Genomic DNA, 21,371 nt, shown 5'->3' with positions numbered 1-21,371 from the left:
AAAAAAGTAATGGCTACAAATGCCTTAATATTGTTGCACAATGTGAAAACATTCAGTACCAGAAAAGTAACTATTAAAAATAAAAGACAATCAGCGGTAGCTAACGGAATTAGAACTATCTTAATATGCACTCAGAATAACCAGTAAATAAATATTTAAGACATGTTTATTTTGTCTTTATTCCCTGGTATAATTTTCCATTTAACAGTTCTGTGGAATCTTCATTTGGGCAACTGAATACCCTTTAAACTTACAGACCTTACTATAACCATAATGTTTAAATATGTAATTCTATCTCTAAACCAGGAATTTGGGAGTTAAATAAAATGAGAATCACTTTTATTTACATAAGTTGTTTGTACATATGTGAATCTTGTTCTAGTCAGTGACTCGTTTCCAATATGAAAACCAAATTTAAAGTAACTTTGCCAGTTTTCTTCAAACTGTTCATGTGCATTATCCAGCTCCTTCCTTGTCAACACATTCACCTCCACCAAATTAGAGGTAAAATCTATTAGTGCGAATTCAATGAAGTCACGACTTGTAGACAGCATGAACACACAGGTCAGAAACTTTCCAGGATGCTACTATACATAGCTTTCTGTCTACATTAATGCACTGGAACAAAATATTTGAAATATAGGTACAAGGTTATTCCATTCTGTTCAGTCCTACTAAATACCTTCCAGAAGTTTCATAATTTCATCCTATAAATTCTTGGAACTGAGAGATTATCCTGTTCAAAAGTGTAATGTTGACAAAAGCTTCCAGATTTTAGGAAAAACGATCTTCTAATTAAAAGTTGATTGGTTTGCCAAAAGATGCAGCCAGGTTTGCTTCTCTAAACGCCTCTGACAAGGTCTGTAAGGGAAGCAAGAACAATTAAACACAAATAGTTGTGGGTCAAAAGAAACTTGGGCGGCCATTAAGCCTCCATGTGTTGGTAATAATTACCGGATGTGCGTGGCAGACTCGAGCTATGTCTTCACAGGAAGCTCCATACTCCAATGCCAGAGCAGCTTCATTCACCATTTCTCCAGCACCCTTTAAAAGGAAAAATTAAATTATGTTTCCAAAGCAAAAAAGCTACATGTTCTGATTTAAAAATCAAGGTTTTTAGGCTTTCACACCTTAAATTTGTCTTAAACCTGAGCCTATTATCACAGCAGTTGAAGAAAAGTCAGAAGTTTCCCAGTCAAGAAAAGCTTAGGAGAAAATATAACAGAGGACTTTGGGCTCTGAAGCCAAATGGGTTGGGTCCTGCCATTATGCTATTTTTATGTGTTCTTTGCAATTTCTTTGCTTGAAAAATAGTACCCCTCCCATAACACTGGAGAAGTATTATACAAACAGTGAGTTAAGTTACGACAAGTGGCACAGGAAGCACGCAGATCATGACTTTCCTATTCTACACATCCCAGTAGAGACACACTTCAGACTCACTGAAACCTCAGCCTTCCTGCAGGAGGCAACATCTGGGCTGAGACCAGGTAAAAGTCCGGAAGCGGAGTGTTCCACACTGGGAGCACAATATGCACACGTACAAGCCCAAGCAAGAAAGGGCGGGGCTGAAGATACGGCACTAGCTGCTCTTGCAGGGGACCCAGATTTGATTCTCAGCACCCACATGATAGCTAACTCTAGTTCCAGTGGATCCGATGCCTTCTCCTAGCCTCTGCGGGCACCAAATGCATGCAGTGCACAGATATGCATGCAGAAAAATATCCATATACATAAAAAAATTAAAAAAAGAAAAAAAACCTTAATGAGCAACGGGAAAGGCAGAATAAAGTGGGACCAGAGTCAGCAAGGTTTCATTCTAACAGACTGACGTTCTCAAGCATCACTACTGGGTTTCAGGCAGTGTAGTAGATACTATGGCAGGCAAGACTGTGCAAGTGCTGTTATGGCACCTTGCTAGGAGAAATGCACAAAATTCTTAGTCAAACTTTTATCAGCAATACCAGAATAGAAAGAGCAAACGTACTTACTAAGTTCAATCTATTAAATGATGATTCCCAGAAACCTTACTGGGCTTTCTTTAACTTTGCAATACTTACTGGTCCTAGAATATGTGCTCCCAGCACCCTATCTGTTGATTTCTGTCCAAGAATCTTCACCATGCCATCTGTGTCAGCATTTGTTTTAGCTCTGCTGTTTGCAGCAAATGGGAATTTACCAACTTTGTATTCAATACCCTGTAGAGAACAAAAAATGAGAAGATATATTAATCACTGTAAAAGTTTGTTCCCACTGGTGAAATCATCTTCCAAATGTTAAGAAAATAAGTCCTGCCAGGCATGGTGGCACATGCCTGTAATCCCAGCACTTGGGGAGGCAGAGGCAGGCAGATCTCTGTGAGTTCAAGGCCAGCCTGGTCTACAAGTCTAAGACAGCCAAGGCTACAGAGAAACCCTGTCCTGAAAAACAAACAAAACAAAAAAGAAAAGAAGCCCCAAGAAGGTAATTAATTGTTCAGGGCACACAGAAGAAATGACCAAAGGCAGGTTAATAAAATTTAATGTGGGAAGAAATGTAAGCAAAGTATAAATGCCATTTGGCTGTATTCCAAAGGCAAATATTAAAAAGTTCTACAGTTAGAGGTGTTTAAGTACAGGTCGCTTATGATCTTCTCTACTATTGCTGACATAGCTAAAAAGTGAATCTATCCTCATGATCCTAACAAAGGAACAAACACTTAAGGTATATGTTCTACAGAGTTCCTAAAGGCAACGATGTGTTTTCTAGTCACTGGTGCCATTAGCTCAAATCCCATGACGGAATAAAACTGCCCACACTCAGGATTACCTCTTCTTTCAATTGTTCTTCTGATTTGCCAACCCAAGCAACCTCAGGGTGCGTATAAATCACTGACGGCACACAATTATAGTCAATGTGCACAGCACCGCCAGCCATTCCTTCAACACAGATGATGCCTTCATCTTCCGCTTTGTGAGCCAACATTGGACCAGCAACCACATCCCCAATAGCATAGATACTACCAGAAAAAAAAAAAAAAAAAAGAAATACAGTAAACTTCTAACATCAAAAGTTTATACCACTGAAAAACTTTTTAGCTAATAAGTCACCAAAAAGTAGTCAATCAAATGCAGCTCTTTAGAACACAGAGCTAAAGATCTAATTAAAATTCAATTAGTTATACTTGATTTAAAGTCTTATTTTCAAAACATTATCTGAAATAAACTTAAATTATTGAAAATGCCCAACACTTTAGAGCCTGAGATAGATCACTTCAGTCTAGTTCAAGACTAGCCAAGACCATAGAACAAAATTTTATCTCTAAGCAAGACAGTTAAAATGTAAATAAAACATTTTCAATTAAAAATATTAGTACTTGCTAGGCACAGTAGAGGCTTTTAAGAACTCGGGAGGCAGAAGCAGAAGGATCTGGTCTACAGGAGAGTTCCAAGACAGTCAAAGCTACACTGAGAAACCCTATCTCCAAAACATCAAATACACATACATACACACATGCACACACAGTAGTAATTATGAAGGATTTAAACAGCCTTCATTACTATCATCTTTATAAGCTTGGTCAAATTATTAGGGCAGAAATGCAAGCTATTCCTTTACTGCCTCACCATATGTCATATTTTATCTTTTATAGGGAGCCAAAAATATCATGCATGTAACATTTTTAAAAAGAAAACAGGCAATTATACAACTTACTTTGGAATTTTAGTTTGAAATCTGGTATTGACTGGAATTCTACCTCTGGGATCTAGTTCAATTCCAAGCTCTTCTAGTCCCAAGTTCTGAGTAAAAGGACGTCGACCAATGCAAACCAAGAGTACATCACAAGTAATAACTTCAGCTTTACCACCAGAAGCAGCTTCAATACTAGGTAACAAAGAACGGTAACCATTATACATATACCTACACTGATAGCTGAAAACAGCCATGACATTTCTAGTATCTTTATTTCATTATAAACATGAGTTATGCAATTGAATATAAAAATTCTTAAGTTTACTCTTAAAATCTCGTAAAAGCAGGGAGCGTAACACAGTGTTAAGAACACAGTCTCAGGACTGAGGATGAGCACTGACTTAACATGCATGATGTCTTTGGGGTTTGGTCCCCAAGACATCACAAAATCAAAGACCTCAGAAAGATCCATATTCCAGCCTCTCACCAACCATGTGATTGTAAAAAAGTCACTTAGTTAAATTAGGTTAAGTATTTAATGGGTGTCAGATGAAAACTACACCAAAATGAGACTATCTGATTAGGTTTGTTTTGTTTTAGTATCAACTAATTCATAAATTTTACCTGGCTAATCTGATAGGCAATATTATGTAATACAAAGCATTCAGATGGGCCTAAGTTATAAAATCTTGACTACATTTATTAAATGTGAAAACAAGTACTTTCTGAGATAATCAAGGATGATTTGTCAAAAACAAATGTAGCACACTTACGACACATCAATTTTTCCATCTGACTTCTTGGTGGCACCAGTAACTTTTGTATTCAGTTTAAACTTAAACCCTTGCTTTTGAAGTATGCGTTGAAAATTTTTAGATATCTCCATGTCAATTCCAATTCCACCCACGTGCCCCAAAAATTCAACTGCTGTCACTTCTGCACCAAGTCTTTGCCAAACTGAACCCTAAAATTAAATTTTAAGAAAAAAAATCATGTAAAATAAGTTCACAGCAACATTTACTACTAATTATCTCAAATAATGTACTGTATTGCTGTCTTTTTACAAATGTTTAGGGGAAGCTCTAGGGTCAAAGAGGAAAACATAATTTTATCTATCAGTTACCTATTCCACATTTACTGGATACCTACTTACTACAGGCCAGATGCCATTATAACTGCTGGGCATATGTTACTAAACAACAAAACTTGGTGCCCTGGAGACTTTACAATATGGTAGAGGAAGTCAACATTACATAAACTTCATGCTAGAGGATAATAAAGTGCTATGAGAAAAAAGAGAAAACAGAGCTGGGGCCATTTTAGACAGCATGACTACAGAAGTCTTCAGTCTAAGTAACATGTACACAAAAGCATGAAGGAAACAAACTCCAGCAGTGACTAAGAGAAGACTGAGAGACGCACGGGGGTCCTGAGATTAAAGAAGTATGATTTTGATCTTGCACTGACTCCAGTGCAAGTTGCTTCAGTCGTAAACCCAGGACTAATGACTCTCTCAGCTTTCATCACAGTGTGCAGGAGATTACTGCAGAAACACACAAATGGTTACTGTGCAGAATAACGAGGGCTATGGAATGCCCAGCTCTAAATCTACACACATCCCCTTCCTGAGGCTCAGGAATCATTGCAGAAATTGGGACAGAAAGATTTTAAGAACCATTAAGTAGTAGACAAACATCTATAGCAAAACAGTATTTGCTGGGCGTGACAGCCATTGCACACAGGAACTCATAGTGGCTGTGACTGTATGTGTAAGACCTATACAAGATTAAGACAGCCAACATCTCAGCATGGACATCGAAGGGGCTGACAGAGTCCCACCCCTTGATGAGACACTACTGGCAATTGTTAGTGATGGGGAGGTAAGTCGTCTTCAGGGATGGAGTGGCAAAAAATGCTACCCATGCTCCAGCAGATAGTCCTACAGCCTTTTGTGACCTCCAGGTTAGAAAACAAAGGACAACAGCAAAGGACAACAGCACCTAACAACCTCCACTCTCAACACCAGAGCAGTCTTCCCAGCACCGAAGAGATAGAGGAGGGGACTCATGGCACTAAAATCATGTCTCAAGCATGACTGAGTAATACCGACAGCACAAATGGACTCAATGAGTTTAAAATAAGAGAACACACAAAGTTGACAGGGAGAAGTGGTGGAGAAATAGGCGAAAATGTGGAGAGATGAGTTTGGAGGGTGGATGTTATTAAAATATATTACATGTGTGTAAAAAATTCTCAAACAATTAAAAACAAGTATGTTCTTACTACTAATAATCACTAAGGTTGGCAAAATATTAAGCTGGCTGTAAAAAATATTTTAGTTTTTTAATGAAGGAAAAATGCTTACTTTATTCAAATTTGGACTTAAAACGAAGACTGCATTTTAACAAATAGTATGACTGATTTCGCAATGATTAAATATGAAACAATATAAAATCTGAAGCTAGGACTGGAAGTACAGTTCAGTAGCAGAGTACTTGCTTAGAGTGTAATGTGCAAGATACAAGTTCTAACCCACGAACTGGAAAAAAGCAAACTAGCAGCCTTTTAAAAATACATTAAACATTTCACATTAAAATCATCTATTAATTTTAAGTGGCAAGACTATCTTTGTAATTAAGTTAGATTTACAGTCACAAATTTCATGGATTTCTACGCTGAGAGTGAAGAAGAGAGGAAGTAACATGGGGCGATGAAAACCCACAAATATATTACCCACAAGTAAACTCAAAATGAAGCATGAATATAATACACAAGACTCTAAAGCTTCTAGAAGAAGGCACAGGAGATGCCTTTAGTGACCCCCAGGTTAGAGCAGTCTTCCCAGCACCCAAGAGGTAGAGGCAGGGGACTCATGGTAGTAAGATCATGTCTCAAAATCAATTAACAGGAAACTACTACGCATGCTGGCTTCTGAAAGGGATTTACCATATGTCTACAAAGAAATAAAAAAAAAAAAAAAAAAAGCAAAACATGAGTACTTACTACAGATCAGCAGTTGTGCTGGATAGTAAGGACACACAATGAACAAAACAGCAGTGACTCTGTCCTCAAGTTCATGACTTAATGAAATCAAGAGGATAACATCACGAAACATCAGGTAACATCATGAAAGTAAGATAAATGTAGTTAGAAACAGAACCTCCAGGTGCAATCGAACAAAGGACAACAGCACCTAACAACCTCCACTCTCATGAAGCAGGGCTCAGGACTGAGAAGTGATACAAGCAGGCGCACTGAAGGGGCAAGAGACCTACAGTTCTCTAAGTTCAAGGCCAGCACTGAATCACAGTGAGATACTGTCTCAAAAACCAATCCAAACTGAACAAAAGAAAAGAAACAAAAAAGAACTATCCCAGAGGGAATGTTTTCTAGTGGGTGTAATGCTTGCTCAGAACAACCAAAACACAACTTGAGAGGGAGAAGAGCTGGCCATAACACTGGAGAAGGAAGCCAGCATCACAAAGTGCTTATTCTCGAACAACACTGACATTAGATTTTCCTAACAGACTCAGCCAAGGAAGAGAAAGGACATGATCAAACATCTGTCTCACAGCCATTGTGAAGCAGCAGATTAGAAGTTCAAGTTGGCAAGTCCTAGGGTAAGACATGATGCTGGCCTAAACTAGGATCCAAACAAGTGACTGTCACTGGAATCCAGGGAATGAGTATGGGTGAAGAGATCAGGTGAGAAATCAGGAGTAACTCTAGAGTTCTTACAGATGCCTCTACAGGGATAGAGGCAGACGCACTGAAGAGGGAAAAGCTAGATGAGAAGAGGGTATGGCTTTTTTTGGAGGAAAAATGAACTTAGAAAAGTGCTATTATAACTGAACTCAACACCTATGAAACACATTAAGTGGAGATGCTGTATATTCAGAAATAAATATCCAGAAGCAGAGCAAGTATTAGGCTACGGATACTGTGGGTCTTTGGGTAAGTGGGATGATAGTGGATTTTGTGGATAGACCAAAAGAGTCAAGGAAAAAAACCTAGCAGCAGAATCTGGAGTAATACAATTAAAGGAAAACTGAAAAGAAATTTGAATAAATAATTTTTTTGAAAAAAAACCCAGAAGGTAGATGTAAACCCAGCACACAGTGAAGTTTGAAAAGCTAGAAAACTTTCCAAGGCAAAAAACCACAAAGCCAACTGCTGCCAAACCCAGCAGCAAAGACAACAATCCATGGATCTAACAATAAATAATTTGTGTCCTTTTCAGGAGCAACTTCTTGGTACAAGAGGCTATACATTGCCTGAGGATTAAGTGGGAGGTGATGGAACAAAACATGAATACTCTGAGAAATTTGACAGAAAAAAAGAAAAGGGGAAATTAGTAACTAAAAGACAAAGGCTCACAAGGAGGCTAATTAGCATCCACATAAGCATCCGTCTGTAAGGAAATGCCATCTGAGCATGTGTGTGACACATAACCAGGAATAAATACAGAGGCAAAAAGGAAAATAAACAGGTGTGGTAGTACATGTACACAACCTCAAACTCAGGTGGCAGAGGCAGGAGGCTTACTGCAAGTTCAAGACCAGTCTAATCTACTTAGCAAGTTCTAGATCCTCTCTCAAAAAAAAAAGAGGGTGGGGAATAATAGGTAGAAAGTAGAGTGAGTTTAAAGAAAGAAAACCACAAAACCAAGTCACTGTGAAGGCAGAAAAACTTGTTATGAAGTATGAAGGAAAGGTGAAGAGAACAACAAAAGGGGAAGTATGAGACAAAAGCAGCTTCAAATCGGGAGCATGAGGCAAGATTGTTTGTGCATCCCATGCCTTCTTCTGTGTGTTAGTCAGAAAGTTCATGAGGGCAAGAGAGAAAATGTGCCAGTAGAGGTAAAAGAGTGAGGAATTCAATGGCCATGGCAGAGACTAGAACTCAGCTAGGGAAATAATGCATCATCAGACAGGCTGAGGTTCATGATGAGACCCGTAACTTCAACAAGACTTATATGAGCACTAATGCAAAGGGTCTACTTTCCTCCAGATGCAGATACTACCCTCGGCATAGCCCAGGAAGACTGTCAGCTAAACTCCAACAATACTCAAGTTTTTCCAGGCAAGCATGTCCAAGAAGTGAAGTCAACCAGGTAAGCCTGACGGTACAGTGGTCTGTTAATCCTCATTACCCAAGGGGCAGACACAGGTATATCTATCACATGTTCAATACATACTTGGGCTAACAAGTGAATTAAAAGGCCGGCCTTAGCAACTTTTTGAAAAGCCCTGACTCAAAATGAAAAGTAAAGAGAGGGCTGGGGATATAGGATATTGGTAGAGTGCTTACCTGGCATGCTTGAGGCCTGTATTAACAAGACAACTAACACTAGTCCCTATGTTCAACCCCCAGGATAAAAAGAGGTTAAGTGACTCACTTAAGAGAACTTATAAGACAGCAGTTAAAAGTAATATACTGTGGAATCTAAACTGATCAGGAAAGCAGTTAACACTAGAAAACATAGATAATAAAAAAACTACTGAATTTCTGAACTAGAAAAATCAAGCACTTAATTACGGTGGGATAACAAAAGAAGAACATGGCCAGGGAAAGTCTGAACTGAGGACAGAGAGGTAAAGCAGTTCATGGCAGTAAGATGTGTTGACCTTACAAGAGGACACCTGAAATAAAGGGAAAAGTTCATTAGTAAGATGTAGAAACTTGACAAATAGACAAAAAAGGAAGACAAAGCAGGTATGAAATACTATGGCACTTCTAAAACATGGTAGGAAGAAGGGAAGAGTCACTGTAGATGCTATCTCAAAGAGTATGGGCTTTACTGAAATGCAATTTGCTTAGAATAAGAACTATTTTTCAGTATGTTAAGGGTTATCATAGTTAAAAAAGAACAGTTTCAATGATAAGAAATGGTGAGAAGCCGGGCACGGTGGCACATGCCTGTAATACCAGCACTCAGGGAGGCAGGCACATCGCTGTGAGTTTGATTTACAAGGTGGTCTACAAAGTGAGACCAGAACAGCCAAGGCTACACAGAGAAACCCTGTCTTGAAAAACTAAAAACCAAAACCAAATTAAAAAAAGAAAAATGGTGAGAAAAAAAAAAAAAAAAAAAAAGACTACAAAACAAAGGACATACTAATGATTTACCTAGATAAGTTACATTGGAAATAAAGATGTATTTGTTATTACTGTAAGTTTTAAGCAAAACTCAATGCTGACTGACCTTAAATGTTATACAAAGATTCAGACAGAAGTTATTTTTTTTGTTTTGTTCTTTGTAAGACATTTTCATTTCATCTGAATGTATGTCTGGGCACCATGCACACGCCTAAAGTGCTCGGAAGGCAGAAGAGGGGCACAGATCCCCTAGAACTTTCAATTACAGATAAGTGAAAGTCACCACATGGGTGCTGCGAACTGAACCCAGTTCCTCTGCAAGAGCAGCCAGCACTCTTAACCCCCGAGCCATCTCTCCCTTTTGTCTATTACCTTAAAAATGCCCAATTTTGTTCTTTTTGAGAGAGACTGACTGATTTTATTTTTAATTATGTGTGCATGTGTATGTGAGTGTATAGACACGAGTAGAGGTTGTGAACTCCTGGAGATGGAGTTTAGGTGATTGATAGCCACTTGATATGGGTGCTGGGAACTGAACTCGGGTCCCCTGGTAAAACAGTATGTTCTGATAACCACGGAGCTATCTCTCCAGCTTCCATGAAGAGGTTTAAGTCCCTTTCGATATGACAGGCAATAAAAGAAAGATACTACTTACCAATTCTACACCAATTACTCCTGCACCAATAACAACCAACTTCTCTGGGACTTTTTTTAAGGATAAAGCTCCTGTAGATGTCACTATAGTATCTTCATCAATCTATTAAAAAAAAAAAAAAAGAAAGAAAAAGAAAAAGAAAAAAACAAGCAGAATAACTTTTGAAACATACTATGTTATTATCCGTGATCTCATCCCATAAAATTTCATCTCATTCATTGGCTTTGATGTATCTACAGCTTCTATACATCACAATTTCATCAACTCTCATTCAATATGCTAATCTGAAATTTTATTATTTGACACTCCAGAATAAAATGGTTAACTTTAACTTTTTATTCTGTCTTTTGTTGTTGTTGTGGACTCTTGTGTTTATGTTATGTGGAGGCCAAAAGTCAACCTCAGCCATCATTCAGAAGCTCTGCTAAGATTACAAGCCCATGTCACTATGACCAGCTGTTTACATAGATGTACAACAAACACTTAATCAACTGGGCTATCTCACCAGCTCTTTTTCCGAGGCAGTTTCCTTGTGTAGTTCTGGCTGCTAGACCAGTTTAGCACTGACCCTGCAGCAATCTTCCTGCCTCTGCCTCCCAAATGCTGGGATTACAGACACTCATGACCATGCCTGGCTTAACTTCATACTGAATTTAAATATATTATAAAATGTTCCACATCTTATCATAATCACTGAAAAACAATGAGAAGTAATTTAAAAGGCTAAATAGTTACCAAATTACATTTCAGTCAGTAATCACTAAACATTTATAAAAACATAAACTTATAAAAACCTATTTCTAAGAGAGGAATTAGAAAGCAAAAATACCGTGATTCCAGGAAAAGGAGTAACTTCTGAACCTGTAGCTATAAGGATGTTTTTTGTACCAATAACTTGAGTGCTGCCATCGGCTTTTGTAGCTGTGACCTCATTTTTGCCAGTTATCTTTCCAAATCCATTGACGTGAACAACCTTTATAAAGTAATATTTATAAATTCACAATGCTTAAAATGTTTTTCTGATAAAGCAACAGGAACAACAATATGCAATGCATGTAGCAGTAAAAACATTACTTGGGGACATGTTTCAGGGCAGGGCTATTTTAGACTTTCTTTCTTTCTTTCTTTCTTTCTTTCTTTTTTTTTTTGAGACACAGTTTCTCTGGGTAACCTTGGCTGTCCTGTACTTGCTTTGTAGACCAGGATGGTCTCAAACTCAGAGATCTACCTGCCTCTGCTCCCGAGTGCTGGGATTACTGGCATGTACCACCACGCCCAGCTTTAGTTTGGATTTATTTTTGGTTTTTATTCTTTGTAAGGTCTGGAAGATAATAAATGTATTAGCACAAAGCAATTATTTCATGTATATGTGAAATAAAACAGAAATCTGACCACTGAACACCAACCTTATTTTGTTTGAATAAGTGGGCAATGCCCCCTGTTAACGCTTTTACTGCAGAACTCTTCTGCTCCATCATCTTCTCTAAATTCAATCGAACTTCTGACACTGTAATTTGTTAAATAAATCTTTTCATTATTTAAACTCTGAAAGCAGTATGTGATAGTTTTTGACTAATAAAGGTCTGAAAATATTCATCTCATTGTTCATAAACTATAAAAGTCAGCATTAACTTTTAAAATTTGATAACTGTTGTAACTACAGCCAGCAACCACGTCATCACATCACAATAACAGAACTATCAAGCACCATTAAATGTGCACCTGTGCCGAAAACGCAGTCCAGTTCTATTCCACTGTGACACATTCTACAGATACTTTATGATGCTATTCATCTGGAAGGTAGTTAAGTAAAAAAAAAATGGCAAAGTAAAGCATCACCCGAAATTATAAAGAGAAATGTTAAAATTCATGAAGCAGAAATAAGTATATATTTGAACATTTCAAAATACAAAAGCTTAATATGAGTTTAATCAACTAGATTTTAAAATTCGTTAAACAAAGAACACTAAAGAAACAATGTAAGATAAAAAGTTCAACTCAACAGAACTTCAGAGGTGAAGACACAGCAATGAACTCATGAAGCCAGCACAGAGACTGTTGGACATTTTTTACTAACAAGGGCACCGAGCAAAAAGGTAAAGCCTATGATGCCTCTAATGCATGTCTCCTGACAATTCCATGTCTCCTAAAATCACGGTACTTTCAGAGTGTGTTAGATTTGCTGTAGTATACACACATCATCTATATGCTCAATGACTGCCTATACAGCCTCTTTCAAAAACCTACTACTGTGAAAATAATTCCACGAAGTACATCAGTCTATCTTTTGGAAGTATACAACAACTAGAGAAAAAAGGATAAAAACAGCCCCCAAACCATGATGAAGACAATACAGACTAAGTACAAATGTATAAATGGTCTTTTCCCACTAGGCCTTTCCCTGGTCCCTCTTCCTCTCCCCTTCTGTTCTTTCCACTAATACCAACGCAGGTCTGCTCTCCTTTTCAGTCTTACCAGTCTAGCACAGCACTCAGAAATCTAGCCTCTCCCACGTTCATAAGGTATGAGAGAAATAAAAATTTCACTGACAACCAAAAAACAGAATTTAGGCAAAAGCTTGAAGGGGAAGAGAAGCTGTCATGGTAGAAATCCGAACCTAAATATTCTTGTGTAAATCTCTGCAAATTTCAAGATTTTTATCCCATTCATCCTTCAATAAACATCTTTCACACACACCAGTATTTAGCTAGAGGAGTCAAGTATACCTGGTACTATTAAAATGCATACTTACTTTCAATTCCTCTAGATGCAAAATCTTTTCCATGGGCCAAATGGTAATAATGAGAATTATTCAATAAAGCCTAAAAGAAGTAAGGCAAATTTACCAAATACTCATGAATAGGCTCTACAACAAGAAAACACTTACAAAATGACATTTCTATTTAGAATAGTATATCCTTCCATATAAATTCATATAAATTTCCTTCTCACACAATTAACAAGATAAACAAACACTGACATAAAATACACACAAAAGCAAAAAAAAAATTTCAAGGTAGAAAGTTAAAAGGGACTTCCTGTTTCACACGCAAGAACATAAAAAATTTCCTAATTATCTTTTCAGTGGCAATGGAAAGTTAAGAGAAAAAAACAAAAACAAACCTTGAACATCGGAGTCTGGAAAATGAGGAAGTTTTTACAAAGGAAAAAGTCTTATAAACATACTCAGATTCCCTTTAAGGAACTATATGAGACAACCAATTTAGTCTCAATACATCTTTGAAGTCAGCAGCTAATGAACAATCTGAAGCAGTTGAAAGCCATGCTCACCTTTGAAGGAATACAACCAACATTCAAGCACGTTCCACCTAGTGTATCATTCTTCTCAATGCAGACTGTCTACAATCCAAGAGAACATTATTTAATAATATGTAACATGCATATTTCATTTCACAAAAATTCCAAATATATGTCTTAATTGCTGTGCAAAGCATGCTACTAAAGCCGTTTTCCTCAGACTAAAAGAACCCTTTGAGAACCAGTGCTACAGATTCAAAGCTGCAGGATCTCCACGAACAGAGCAACAACAGGATATCTGAGAGGAGTCCCAGTGAAGATTCAGTATTGATAATGTAGCTGAAGCCAGCGACCTCAGTCCAGACCAATGACTCATTACAATGAACATTTACAGGTAGACAAGAGTAGCCCATATGACACACTACAGCTCCACAAGATTTTTAAGTTTTTATTCTTTTATTTTCTTTGGCAGTGGAGGTTGCAAGGATGGAGGGCAGATCCAAGAGGCAGGGAGATGAGTAGGATTGGGGTACTTGATGTGAAATTCACAAAGAATAAAAAGTTTTTTTTAAAAAGAACCCCTTGAAATCTACCATCTGAATAATAAAATTAGGCTAACTCCAGAATGAATTATTCTAAATAGATTTTTGTCCAACATTACCATGTAAGTGTTTTACTGTTATCACTGTATCCCAAATGCATTTAGAAACCAAAATGAAATATTTAAGAAAAATAGCTGGCTTTTCTATACTATGAGACTACTATAATCAAATAGGTTTACAAATAATCTATTGTTAAAAAAAATAATAATTTCCTGAGCTAGAGACGTAGCTCGGTGGTCAAGAGAACTAGCTGCTCTTCCAGAGGACCTAGGTTCAATTCCCAGCCCAAACATGGCAGTTCACAAGTCTCTGTAAAAACAGTCCCAGAGGGTCTGATGCCATCTTCTGGCCCCATGTGGGCACCACATGCATACAGTGCACAAACACATGCAACATGTAAATGAAGCACCCAAATCCATAAAAGTTTTTTAAAGCATATATATTTGCAATGAATTCCATGTTTTCACCTGCAAAGCATGTTAAGACTAAAACTAGACCGGCCCATAACAAAACTAAGCAGCATCTGCTTTGGGTCTACCTACCTTAAAGCCTAACTGTGCAGCTTTGATGGCAGCAACGTATCCTCCAGGGCCAGAACCTATCACTGTCACATCAGCATCAACTAGAACAAAAACAAATTGATATAAAATGGTAAGTTACTAACATTTACCAGAATAACCCAAATAATCTGTATGCCCTACACAGCCTTACTTTGTTCCTAAGAATGGTACAAAGTCAGGCACAGCAGCGTACACCTGTAATCCCAGCACTCAGGGAGTCAGGGAGGCAGAGGCAGGCGAATCTCTGAGTTTGAGGCCAGCCTGATTTACAGAGTGAGTCCTGGACAGCCAAGGCTAAAAGAGAAACCCTCTCTCAAAACCAACCAAACAGAATGGTATAAATTTTGAAATTCCACTTTTATCTTCTATTCATTATAACATATGTAAATACAACTAAGTCCTAGAATATGAACCCTATATCCAGCTGCCACTTAACTGGTTAGCATATGCCAAATGACATAACTCTCCTGTAACATGAGAGGACCAGGATGAAATAAACATAACATTTCCAAGAAGAAATAAGAGGTTCAGAAAAAAACTGACTAGCCCAAACTATCTAGCATTACATGGCAGAGACAACTAAGCTTTCTGACTCAACATCTGGCATTCTTCCTTTCATTTACTATAATCGCCACCTCTAGTTTCAGCCTCTAAATATTAAAATCCCAACAGCAGAACTTTAAACCTTGTTAGTACAAAGTGCCCTTGGGTAATTTGACCTCCTTCACTTTACCCCTTCATCTGCAAAATAACCACACACAGAAACCTTACTTAATACAGTCATAATACAGAATGTTGAGGGCTGAAAGTGGTTCTAAACTGTCAATGGCCTTAATCTCTAAACTATTTTGCAAGCTTCTCCCATGTTATACTCATTTTTATCCCATCATTTAAATCTTAAATTTTTCACTTTCTGATCATAATCTTAAAATTTTTGGTCTTTAAGAATAAAATAACTTAAATCTGGGATTAAATAATAACTATACAACCTTAAATTCTTAACAAAAAATTTCAATTCTTTGAGCATCAATACAACATATGGGTAATAATAATGATGTCTACAGTTCAAGGTTGTTAATGACCAAAGAAAATACATGTCAAGAACCTAAGAAGGTGCTGGGTACATACTGAACACTCAGTAAATGTTGCTTTCTTTGATCTGCCTACCATGTTCTGGCTGGCCAGATGTTAGAAAATGAGCAACCAGCCTCGGTACTATTTAACAGCCTAAACTGCTATCCTTTGTACCAGATCTGAAAAACCCAGCTCAGACGGTATTTCCTCACTCTTCATTAATTTCCCTGTCTATTACTCAAACAACTCCACCTTACTAAGCATAGCACCTACACCTTTTCAGTATCTATTTCTCCAATCCCATCTCCCACCTCCTTTCTGCGTACCCATCAAAACCAAGCAGTCTAAGCTTCAGTGTTCACTTACATGCAGAGAATTATACTAGACTACATGTATATATTGTGTCATTACACAGAACTATGTTGACAGCACGCATATATTTCACATTTCAAACACTAAGCTTTTGAAATATATGCACATGATAATTACCCTGAATATAATCTAATGAGAGAAATAAAAAATTACCATAAAGTCCAACCTATAACTAGAATGATCTTTAAAATAAACTTGATCCTATGATGGCTCTCCTTAAAACACCTTACCGACTCCCAACTTCCTGAGAAGTCGACTCTCAGTCTTTAAGTCCATCATGACAGGAAGTTAAGATACCAAGAGCTTGAAGAAGCTGGGAGTATCACACCCACAGAAAGGAGAGCTCAGCTCACTCTCTCCATTTTATACAGTGTAGGATCCCCTGCCCAGGTAGTCACCCCCTCCACAATTAAGATGGATTTTCTCTATCAATTAATGCAGTCAAGATAATTCTTCAATGGCTAACATAACCTCATAAGTATGTCCCCAGGCCTGTCTCCTAGGGGATTCCAGATGTTGACAAGTTGACAATTAACAACAATCATTACATAAACAAACATAAAATCCCTAAGAAAGAATTATGCAATCATTCCTTATCCACATACAGATTTCATAAATCCTTATCCTTAGCCACTGGATTGTTTATCATAATTACAAGTATTTATCAGATGTTTGTGTTTGCCAGGAAGACTGTGAAATCTAAAGAGGCTGAATTTTGTCCATTTAGAGCACTGCTATATCCAAGCACTTAACCAAATAACTTAGCACAAAATTGTAATTGAATACTTATTGAAATAATGAACATAAGAAAACAGTGAGTCAATGAAAATGATGTAAGTGCAACAAATCTGTGCCTGTTACGAACTGCAAGGTCATATCAACAGTAATAGGGCTTCACCTAGCTTGATGAATTTGTGTTATAAGAGTATTCAAACATCGCCAAGGTTTTGGAACAGACATCATATCACAAGCTTTGATTTCCTCAAGCTGGTCAATCAATACTCCTCTACAAACGCAGAATAGAAAGAGTGAGTGTAGGGTTAAGAGTCAAAAGAATTCTTTACCTCTCTAAGAGCTAAGCTAGAGGAAAGCTAACAGAGAGGTACAGCCGAAGTAGGATAGACATGAGAATTTAAGACCGTACCTGGGACAGAAATAAGCCTGTATATGCTAGATAATAGTACTGGCATTTTAGCTGGCACTATTTTGTATGGTGACCATTTGGATATTTTGTGATATAGTAACTAAAACAGATAGGGCCTCAGTGTTCTTTTACCCAGTAAGCATGCAGCAGGGATCAACTGTGCCTTCTTAGGCACTCAAAGAAAATCAGTTTTTTGATCTGATGAAACTGCTGTTTTTGAGGGGAAAACTGTTCTTAAATAAATACCTCAGCTATATAGATGTGTGTATATAAAGTTACTGCTCTTTCATTTACCCCCAAATTATACTCATTTTATATTTACAGTTTGCCAATTCCAAGAGACCACCAAAACCCTTGATTAAAGAGGTTTGTCTCTATTTTAGTTTTTCTGTTGCTCTGATCATGACTAAAAGCAACTTTGAGAGGAAAGTGTTTCATCTTCAAGGGAAGCTGAGGCAGGAGCCTGGAGGCAGAACTAAAGCAGAGGCCCTGGAAGAATGCTGCCTACTGGCTTGCTCAGCTTACTTTCTTACACAGCCCAGGACTACCTGCTACTGTGGATTGCACCTTCCACATCAATCACCCATTAAGAAAAGCAACAGACATGTCCACAGCCCAACCTGATAGAATGTCTCAAATTAAGATCCTTCTTCTCAAGTGACTCTAGTTTGTGTCAAGTAGACAAGAACTAACCAGCACAGTCTCCCTCCCACTAAAATCTAAGTACCTGCACAAAGAGTGAAAAGAAACTAGGAGACTCTGAATAGATCTTAACATTGTGTTCTATGACCCCCAAGGCGTGATCTCCACACCTGCACTATGGCATGCATATAGGACCTCACACACTCACATACACCATAGCTAGACACAAAATTAATGAGTAAAATATTTTTAAGTTTACATTTTAATAGGCGAGTCCAGTAAACAGATCACTTCAATTTTTTTTTTGTACTAGGAAATTAATTACCTCACTAAAAGGCCATTTATCTATCCCATTCCAAGTACTTATAAAAAACTTTTATAGAAAATTCAGAACTTCAAGCATTAAGAAAGTTATAAACCCCACAGCTCCCTTTTATTTAAATAATGATAGTGACCCAGTAGACAAATTAATTCTTAAAAGCTAAACTCATATGAAATTGCTCAAAACCCACCTGTGATTTGCCAACCCCCCGGGGAGTAAAATCCACAGCACCTGGTCAAGCTTAGAAAGCATTCCATGATGCAATCCCTCCCTACCTCTCTGATTTTATCTCCTGGGACTTGCACAGCTACCCCCAGTCTTCTTGCTTTCCCTGGAGGCACCCAAATTAAGTCCCAGCTCAGACCTTTCTTATTGAAGCAACCTTTCATACCCTCAACTCCCTTCTCAGACACAATCTCCTCAGAAAGCTCTCTTTGACAGCCTCTCAGAGTGACTTCACTCAGCCCCCACACCCAGACGGGGTTTCTCTGTGCAGCCTTGGCTGTCCTGGACTAAGAGACCAGGCTGGCCTCAAACTCTGTGACTTGCTTTTATCCTCAATTACTTCTCCAAACACTTATGTTTTAGTTTCCCTTTTAATACCAACCTCTAATTTTCTGCCTTGTTTACCTCTTGTACATGTGTTCAATCAACAGTAAACAAATATATAAATTCTAACACACACTAACAGTTACTTTAACATTCACTTTCTTTTACATAAAAATGGTAAAGAACTGTCAGCTAATCTGACTGAAAACTCCTGCATCAAGTACTTACTTGGTTGATCTGCATAAGTTCTTAAAGGCACTGAAGAAACTCCTTGTAGGCCATGAGATATCCGATTGAAATGGCCTCTCTAGGAAAAGAAAAAAAAAAGAAAGAAAAATTTCTTGTTAAGTAAAATATAATTTTAAAAACAGGCTGATGAGATAGCTCTCAGCTATCTGACTTCCCAAGTTGAATCCCTGGAAACATATGGCGGAAAAAGAGAACGGACTCCCTAAAGCTGCCCTTTAACCTCCACACATGCACTCTATCTAGCATGTTCATGCTTACACACATTCACATAATAAACAAATGCAATATAAAAGGTTGATGACAACCTATCAGGCACTGACACTTAATGGACTTTCTGTGCCACAAATTTTCTTTCTTCATCACTAATAGGAAACTTTCACAAGGTTAACATGCCAGACCTGCCTTATTATTATGACTATTCAAAGAACCATCCCATATTAAGCCTAATAAAAATATACTCAGTGGCTTACAGTTTTATTAAATGTTCAGAAAGCATTGCTCATTTTAGTACCAAGGATTATTTCAGCATTCTAACTAAAAGCCCGAAACTTTGCATTCAGGTATTTGAATACTTCAGTAACATTCATTTCACTCGTCACTATACTTCCTAACAATCTACCTAACAGTCTGTAGTCACAACATCTATGAAGATGTCCCTGAGCCGTCAACTACGAACGGAAAACTAGACTAGGAAAATGTACCAACACTGTAGTGTACCCACATTCTGGAAATTCCACAAACTGCATAATCTCACACTCTCTAAACATTTATGCCTACCATTTCCTAAGACCAGCGACACGAAGAAAGACCGGCTCCTATCATAGCGGGCAAATCAATAGATGGCAGTGATGATAGTCTGAAGTAACAATTTTCTTTACTTGGAGGCAACTTCTTCACCTTACTGAGATCAAGACATGCCAACCAAAGACGAGCAGAAAACTGTCTATACTGGCTTTTAATCCCAGCTTGGCTTCTCCCTTAAATGACATTTTGCATGTTACATTAACTTTTGAGGACACAGACCACTCAGGTGTGAATTATCTCTTCAAGTTTTCCTGCTACCCTGCCGCTAGGCCGCACACATTCAATCTGGGTCTATTTAACTGGCAGATGAAATGGGAAAGCTGTTTAGACGATAGACCGCCGCACTTAAAAATAAAAGCCCCAGGTCTGATTGATGCGCTATTCTAGAGACGAGAATGCAGACAGACCCTTGGGGGAACTCGCAGGGCTGTGTGTGTTGGAGCTGGCCATGTCTGGGCCACCCGGGCCTCAAGGTTACCTACCCATCGCAGGAAAGCTGGCCACCCCGGGGTCAGGGCTGGGATGAGGCAAAAGGTATGAAGGGGCAGAAGCGCATGACAAGGGTCATTTACTCGTCCCGGTACCCGGCTGAAGGCCCCTGAGCCCCCGTCCGGAAGTGTCGCGGGGGGGGGGGCGAAGCGAGCAGTCATTCCGCAGCGGGGGCCCTCCCCGGCTCCCCGCTGCCTCAGGAGGCCGGACTGAACCGGTACAGAGGCGGGGCCCCGGCGGTTCCCGCGGGCCCACACGCCGGCGTCTCTGTGCCTCTGTGGGGGATCCAGGACTACCCTCGCAAGCGGCCCTTACCTTGGCCAAGGAGCAGTACACACGAGTCCAGCTCTGCATCTTCCCTCGGTCCTGTCCCTACCACCAACGCTTTCACCTCCGCTGAGCGCCTGGTAGGCTCATCCAAGGTCTCCCCTCCCTGCGCGTGCGCAAGAGCGTTGCGTCATCGCCGAGGAGCAGCGCGATTGGCCCGAGAGGCCGAAGCTTTCCGGTTGCTGCGTCGTCCGCTGTCGTGAAAGGCGCCGCGCTTTGTGACAGCTGGGGCTTTGGGAACTATTGCCAGAGTTGTCTGGAGTAGAGGTGCGAACTACGATCGAAAGACGGACTAAATAGGAATGTTGTTTGCCCAGTGAAGCCTACAGAGAGAGAGGGAGGAAGGAGGAAAAGGAGGAAGTTTGACAACTTGACAAGTTCCTGGTTGTACTAAGCATTCGTGGACACTCCCCGTAGGCTTTATCTAGCTTTACAAAAGCAGTATGAAGCATTTCCGTTTTCTGGATGGAGCCCCGAAGAGCTTAAACAAAACCAACGGAGAAATAACTGCAGCCCTGCCGTCGAAGACAGCGGTTTTAACTACCGCTTTGTA

At 38.8% G+C, this 21,371-nt stretch overlaps 1 protein-coding gene across 1 annotated transcript; it reads right to left on the bottom strand.

The window, feature by feature from the left end:
- Positions 1-148: 148 nt before the first annotated feature.
- Positions 149-20,925, bottom strand: Dld (dihydrolipoamide dehydrogenase). The gene is made up of 14 exons (XM_055624747.1): positions 20,807-20,925; positions 19,178-19,256; positions 14,829-14,908; positions 13,718-13,786; positions 13,179-13,248; positions 11,833-11,933; positions 11,256-11,399; positions 10,427-10,528; positions 4,446-4,636; positions 3,694-3,864; positions 2,809-2,998; positions 2,061-2,198; positions 955-1,044; positions 149-861 (listed from the first exon to the last, which is right to left on the bottom strand). The coding sequence occupies exons 1-14, from the start codon at positions 20,843-20,845 to the stop codon at positions 796-798; spliced, it is 1,530 nt and encodes a 509-aa protein (XP_055480722.1). The 5' UTR covers positions 20,846-20,925; the 3' UTR covers positions 149-795.
- Between the last annotated feature and the right edge of the window lie 446 nt (positions 20,926-21,371).

This window comes from Psammomys obesus, unplaced genomic scaffold (genome assembly GCF_907164565.1).
Source record: "Psammomys obesus unplaced genomic scaffold, mPsaObe1.curated_primary_1811, whole genome shotgun sequence".
NCBI lineage: Eukaryota > Metazoa > Chordata > Mammalia > Rodentia > Muridae > Psammomys > Psammomys obesus.
The sequence above is the reverse complement of the archived record's forward strand: the minus strand, read 5'-3'. Positions and strand labels throughout refer to the sequence as shown.